This window comes from Colobus angolensis, unplaced genomic scaffold (assembly GCF_000951035.1).
Source record: "Colobus angolensis palliatus isolate OR3802 unplaced genomic scaffold, Cang.pa_1.0 Scaffold267, whole genome shotgun sequence".
NCBI classification, from domain to species: domain Eukaryota; kingdom Metazoa; phylum Chordata; class Mammalia; order Primates; family Cercopithecidae; genus Colobus; species Colobus angolensis.
In genome coordinates, this window is record NW_012115899.1 from 300958 (window position 1) to 307494 (window position 6537).

Below are 6537 nucleotides of genomic sequence, written 5' to 3' on the forward strand. Positions count from 1 at the left end.
AGCGCTACCGCCAGCCGCGGCGCTGCTGGAGCCGGCCAGGCTGCGAGAGGCTGCTGCTGCGTTGCTGCCCACACCCCCCTGCGAGTCGCTGGTGTCGAGGCATCGCGGCGCGTTGTTTCGCTGGCTGGAAGAGCGGCTGGGCCGCGGCGAAGAGTCTGTCACCCTGGAGCAGTTCCGGGAGCTGCTGGAGGCTCGCGGCGCCGGCTGCTCTAGCGAGCAGTTCGAGGAGGTCAGGGCCGGCGGGCGACTGCGGGGGTGGGGCGGGGCGGTCGCCCCCAGGGGACTGAAGGAAGAGGTGGGCATTTGCTTTGGAGAGGCCGGGCGGGGACCCATATGAGGTGTTTCCAGCTTTTCACCAGGCGTTTGCTTGTCTCTATCCTATGTGAGAGGTCTGGAAAGCCTGCATTAGGCCGACCTTGCTCTGAAGGGCTCTTCAAGCCCAGATGTCTCTGTGTGTTGTAATGCAGACCTTTGTGCAGTTGATGGACGCTACTTTCTGGAGACCTTTTATCAGGTTCTAGAACAGTTTGGAGAGAAAAGAGATGTAAGGATAGGAGGAGTGGCGCTGAAAACCATGTTTTATATTGTCCTGTCCACGTTTTTACACAGCACCTTCGGAATTCAGTGTGGGCGCCGAACGAGTGTGGAAAGACAGTGGTAACATACTGGAAAGGCTCACATTCTGAAACCTATCCTCCTGACGCAAAAACTAGCTTTCCCAGAATACACATGGGTTTGTAGACCCTTAAAGAACTAAATGCCAGACTCATTTAAACCTTCATAGGATTTGAAACTGATAGGCAAGTCCCAGGTTTCCTACGTCATTTCACAATTACAAGTGCATACTTGTAATTATACGGTTCTTCGTATAATCACCAAGATCATGTCTGCTAAATCATTAAGAGCAAATTGATCTGGCAACAAAATATTTTCCTTGGAAGGCATCTTGGGAGTTATCTACTGGGTACTTCACTTCGAGTTAAGAAGACTGATCCAGGGTTACCCAGTGAATCATTAGTAAAACTGAGACTATCACCTGGATCTCTTGCTTTTTTTTTCTTTCTTTCTGTCTTTCAATTTTTATTTTAAATTCAGGCGTACATGTGCAGGATTTGGATTTGCAGATTTGTTACATAGGTAAACTTGTGCCATGGTGGTTTCCTCCACAGATCATCCCATCACCCAAGTATTAAGTCCAGCATCCATTAGCTATTCTTCCTGATGCTCTCTCTCCCCTGACTCCCACCCTATTTTTTGTTTTTAATGTCTCACTACCTCCTTCCTGGGATCCTATTTCTTTTAACTCCACGCTATGACAAAAAAGGTACTTAATTTGTGAAAATGAGTCAGCCAACCATGTAGCATCTTCAGTGGCCACAAAGGGTGAGTACATAAAGCAGTAAACCAGCAGGTACTGGTAATGCCTTTAAACGATTCTGTTTGCTTTAAAATCAGAGGCTTTTAAAATATTTTAAGAATGTCTTCCTGTACATGGCCAGAATTCAGATAATGTAGTTTGTGTGTTTCTTATGAAAAAAGTGCCTTTAAGGCATCCCAGCCCTTAAAAGTAATAGTCATGGCCGGGTGTGGTGGCTCATGCCTGTAATCCCAGCACTTTGGGAGGCTGAGGCGGGAGGATCATCTGAGGTCAGGAATTCGAGACCAGCCTGGCCAACATGGTGAAACCCCATCTCTACTAAAAATACAAAAATTAGCTGGGCCTGGTGGTGGGTGCCTGTAATCCCAGCTACTTGAGAGGCTGAGGTGGGAGAATCACTTGAACCCGGGAGAGGGAGGTTGCAGTGAGCCAAGATCGCACCACTGCACTCCAGCCTGGTCCACAGAGCGAGACTCTGTCTCAAAAAAAAAAAAAAAAAGTCATATTAGTTAGTGAAAGATCTCCTTTTTTTTTCCCAAGAATACATGTAGCTCTAGTATCTATCTGTATTATGAGAATATGAAGTGGTAGTGGAAAGAACCATACAGAACTGCTCAAGGAGTTGGCACTTGGCAGATTTGTGCAAAGACAAATGGAGAGAAACACCGTTTACATTCTGAGATGAGATCTGACAGAAATAGAACTTTGTGTAGAGTTGATAAGGTCAAGGTGTGGTTCAGAAATCACTGACGGGTTGTGGCATTATTGTTCACTGAGCAAATGTTTATTGGGCCGTATATTGAGTGCCACTCACTTGGATGATAGTGGACAAAGCAGATACTTGCTCTTTTTTTTTTTTTTTGAGACGGAGTCTCGCTCTGTCGCCCGGGCTGGAGTGCAGTGGCCGGATCTCAGCTCACTGCAAGCTCCGCCTCCCGGGTTTACGCCATTCTCCTGCCTCAGCCTCCCGAGTAGCTGGGACTACAGGCGCCCGCCACCTCGCCCGGCTCGGTTTTTGTATTTTTTAGTAGAGATGGGGTTTCACCGTGTTAGCCAGGATGGTCTCGATCTCCTGACCTCGTGATCCGCCCGTCTCAGCCTCCCAAAGTACTGGGATTACAGGCTTGAGCCACCGCGCCAGGCCCGATACTTGCTCTTAAAGCGTATGTAGTGTGGTGGAAGAGACAGGTATTAACCCAGTAATTGTAAGATACGGTGAATGTTAACCAAGGGAAGATACAAGGAATAAGTAGCAAATGTATTTGACCTCACCTAGGGCTCAGGCAAGAGTTAACTGAGAACGTAACATTTCAGCCCACAGGTGAATGTTGAAAGCAGACAGTGTTACAGGAGGTAGTAACAGCGTTTCAGGCAGAGGAAATTGTATCCACAAAAGTCCAAAGTCCAGAGAATCTGGAAGAAGTCTGGTATGGTGTATTAGGGATAGACAAATCTTTTTCAAGGGACAGAAAACCTAATGCACCAGTGATTTAAACAAAGAAGCTGCTTTCTTATGAAAATGTTCAGGTAGGCAGTCCAGGGTTGATGTGGCAGTTTTATCATCATCAGGGACATGGCTTCATCCATCTTGTGCTGTCATTCTCCACAGACATCTTCCACTTAGTAATTCTGTTGACTCCTTCTCCTGTCATTTTCCACATTCCAACAAGCAAGGAAGGGAAAAGGGAAGGAGAGAGCCATGCTCACTCTCTTACAGGCACCGCTTACATCCCATAGGCCAAAGTTCAGTCCCATGGCTGCGTTCAGCTGTAGAAGAGGCTGGCATTCTTTTTCCACGGCCATATATTCAGCTAAAACTCAGGACTTAATTATTGAGGAAGGGGAGAGAAGATATTGAGTTATATTTGGCAGTCTTTGATTCCCGTAGCTAGGTCGTACAATTCTGTGAGTGAGGCTTAGCCAAGGTTTAAAAACCTGATCGTGATAATCTCACAGTGGCTACCCTCTCCCGATAATCTCACGATGGCTGCTCTGTCTGTAAGGGCTAGTAAGTTAGGACTAGCCAAACAATATAAGAATTAGCCATGTGTTTGATTCTGTGCTTTAAAAATGTCTATCCTTACACTTGAGTGAGTATATACTTTTGTGTATACTTACACAGTTAATTCTGTGTTGTTAATCTACATCTAAGCTTTTGAGAGTTTATTGCTATATTTTACTACAAGATGAAGGGCTTGTGAAATAATAAAATGTCTTTATAGTAGCAACCAAAATGACAAGTTGTTTCCCTCATTCATTTTTATAAGAGGTAACATGGTAGAACAATTGCCATGGCTGTGCCTGGTTTATTATAATGCTGAGAGTTTCCAAGTGTTCCATGTTTCTTCTTTGGCTTCCCAGCTTACACTGCCATTCGTGTCCACGCAGCTGCCTTGCTTTCACGTTCCTGTGACCTCAGTTACTTGAGGAGGTGTTCTTTAAAGAAGTTCTTGGAGTTAGACCATGGACCAAAGTCTGAAGCCTTATCATTTTATAGTACAACACACCTTTTCTCGTGGTAGGTGTGGTCCAGGGAGAAGGGACTCTTTAGTTTGTTCACAGGAGCAATATTTAATTGACTGCCATGTAGAGGGGAAATAGAATTAAAATTAAGTTCTTATTTCACATCAGAGGTTATAGATTAGATATTTATACCCTTAGAGTATGATTCTAGAAAATCTAGGGCAGAAAAGCATGCTGAGCACAGGGTGATAACAGATGGCCCTAAAGTGAAATTTCATATGAATAGGTCCTGTTTTACTAATTTGCCACAGAGTTTCGGTGCCTGCTTTGTGAAACCCGTGGGGTGGTAAGCTGTCAGGGAAGGACCTTTTTGATTCATCTCTGTTCATCGTCTTAGCACAGTCCTGGGTGGCTGCCAATGCCCAGGTGCTTTGGGAGACTGTGGAAGTTGTAGTCCACACACACTCAAACCTCATATTTTATATTCAGTCTGTAACCTTTTAATAATAAAATATTTCTTGACATTGAAGGAAACAGTTAAATATGGTTTTCGTGAAAACTTGAAAAGGTTCTTAGGCACTTTTGGGTTTACAGGAAGTGTGTAGAAAAGCCCTATGCCCATCTTCGCATGATTATGTGAAAAGTATTAGTCAGCTTATTTAGAATGGCCTCGAGCCCAGGAACTCTGCCCGTAGGAATCTGCAGATGCGATTATCTGCCCTTTTAAGACTACAGACTGTAAGAGCTGTGTGTGTGCACCATAAAGCAACAGCAGGCTGCCAGCTTTGGTTGCCCTCAGCCGGGAGCCCTCGGCTCTCCACTACCTGAGGGACCAAATATATATTTGTCTGAATTGGTTGAAGCCCATACATCAGCCTAACTCCCTTACCTAATTTCCCTTCCCCACCTGCACCAGCCCTGTGCTAGCTAGTGGGATACCTGCTTTGTCCCTAACTCCCTTACCTAATTTATCTTCCTCCCGCACGAGCCCTGTGCTGGGTAGTGGGATGCCTGCTTTGTCCTATGTATGGACCTTGCTATCAGTTCTTGAAGATTCCCCACCTTGGCACTGTCACCTGGTCAGCACCATGTCTTCTGTGGCTTGATTCAGATAGTGTCTCCTTAATGGTGTTTTCAGCCCTACACCTGAGGCTCCTGTTACCTGTTCCGTACAGATCCTTTGGCACTTAGAGCATACTGTCTGGCCTTGTCGTGCAGCTAGGCTGGGAGGCCGCCAGCCACCTGCCTGCACTGCCATTGTACACAGGATGTCTTTGGTAAGGGATGGCTGGCTGTGAATGGTGATAAGGCAGTACAGGAAAGATCCTTGGTGAGCGGAGATGATGATTATTTTGAGACGGAGTTTCTGTCGCCCAGACTGGAGTGCAGTGGCACAATCTTGGCTCACTGCAAGCTCCACCTCCCAGGTTCACGCCATTCTCCTGCCTCAGCCTCCTGATTAGCTGGGACTACGGGTGCCCACCACCACATCCAGCTAATTTTTCATATTTTTTAGTAGAGACGGGGTTTCACTGTGTTAGCCAAGATGGTCTCGATCTCCTGACCTTGTGATCCGCCCGCCTCAGCCTCCCAAAGTGCTGGGATTACAGGCTTGAGCCTTCGCGCCCGGCCGAGTGGAGATTATTTTTGCTTACTTTGGCTTTGCGTGCTTTGCTGTGGGAGAGTTGATGGTATTGGTTTCTTTGGAGAAATTCATGACCTAGGAGAGCTTTGGAGGAAAGGCCACACAGCTCTTTTGTCTCTCCCTGATTTCCAGAATACCACCTCACCATGGTCCTGCCTTGCTTTAGAAACTTCAGTGGCTCCCCATTGCCTTCAGAATCACATCTGAGTAGTGGAGCAGCCTTTACACTCTTATACCTTCTACCCTTGTCTCCCAGTGCTCTTTAAGCAGCCACTTCATTATCCCGTTTCCCATGTGTGTGGGAATTTTGTCCTTTGCTGTCCTCTCCTATCTGCTCCTTGCTCCATCCTAAGCCCACTCCAATTTCAAGGACCACAGAGAAGCACTTACCAGCAGCATGGAGTTTGACAAAGGCTTCACCAAAACAAGGCTTGAGAGGCTGGAAGAATTTGCCTGGCAAAGGAAGAAGGGGATACTCCGTTTGAAAGGCATAGCATATGCAAATATACTGAAGTGAGAGGGTGGCACATTTTGAGAGTGATACTGTAGCACCTAGTCTAGAGCCTGAACTGGCTGGGACCTTGGTACTCATTGCCTGCAAGCTGCCCCTCCCCTCCTCCGAAAAGGGACCCCTTTCATAACAACCTGGGCGGGTGTAGTTAGCTTGTCACGGCATCGGCAGGTTTGCCATGTTACGAGTCTGCTCATTCTGCTGTTCTTTAGACTGAGCTTGAGAACTGGGCCTCGAGCCAACCTGCTTGTGAGCAAGTTCTAGTTCCACCATTCTCAAGCCAGGTAACTTTGGTCCACTTACTTGACCACAGTGTCTCAGTTGCCTCACCCATTAAAAGAAGCTCACCTGCTCAGTGCTCAGTAAGTGTTGTCATTGATACTGTTACTGTTTTCTGTGGTTGTAGTTCAGTTCCAAGATGTGTATTCCAGCCTCTGTAACAGTCTTTTTTTTTTTTTTTTTTTTTTTGAGACAGAGTCTTACTCTGTCGCCCAGGCTGGAGTGCAGTGGCACAGTATTGGCTCACTACAACCTCCGCCT

General features: G+C 46.5%; 1 protein-coding gene across 1 annotated transcript in view; it reads left to right on the top strand.

Annotated features, from left to right (window-relative positions):
- Nucleotides 1–6537, top strand: part of ZZEF1 (zinc finger, ZZ-type with EF-hand domain 1) — a 159662-nt gene that overhangs the window by 7743 nt on the left and 145382 nt on the right. The window contains exon 2 of the mRNA XM_011947504.1: nucleotides 3–229. Within this exon, the coding sequence (XP_011802894.1) occupies nucleotides 3–229 (227 nt within the window). The remainder of the gene's footprint in view (nucleotides 1–2; nucleotides 230–6537) is intronic.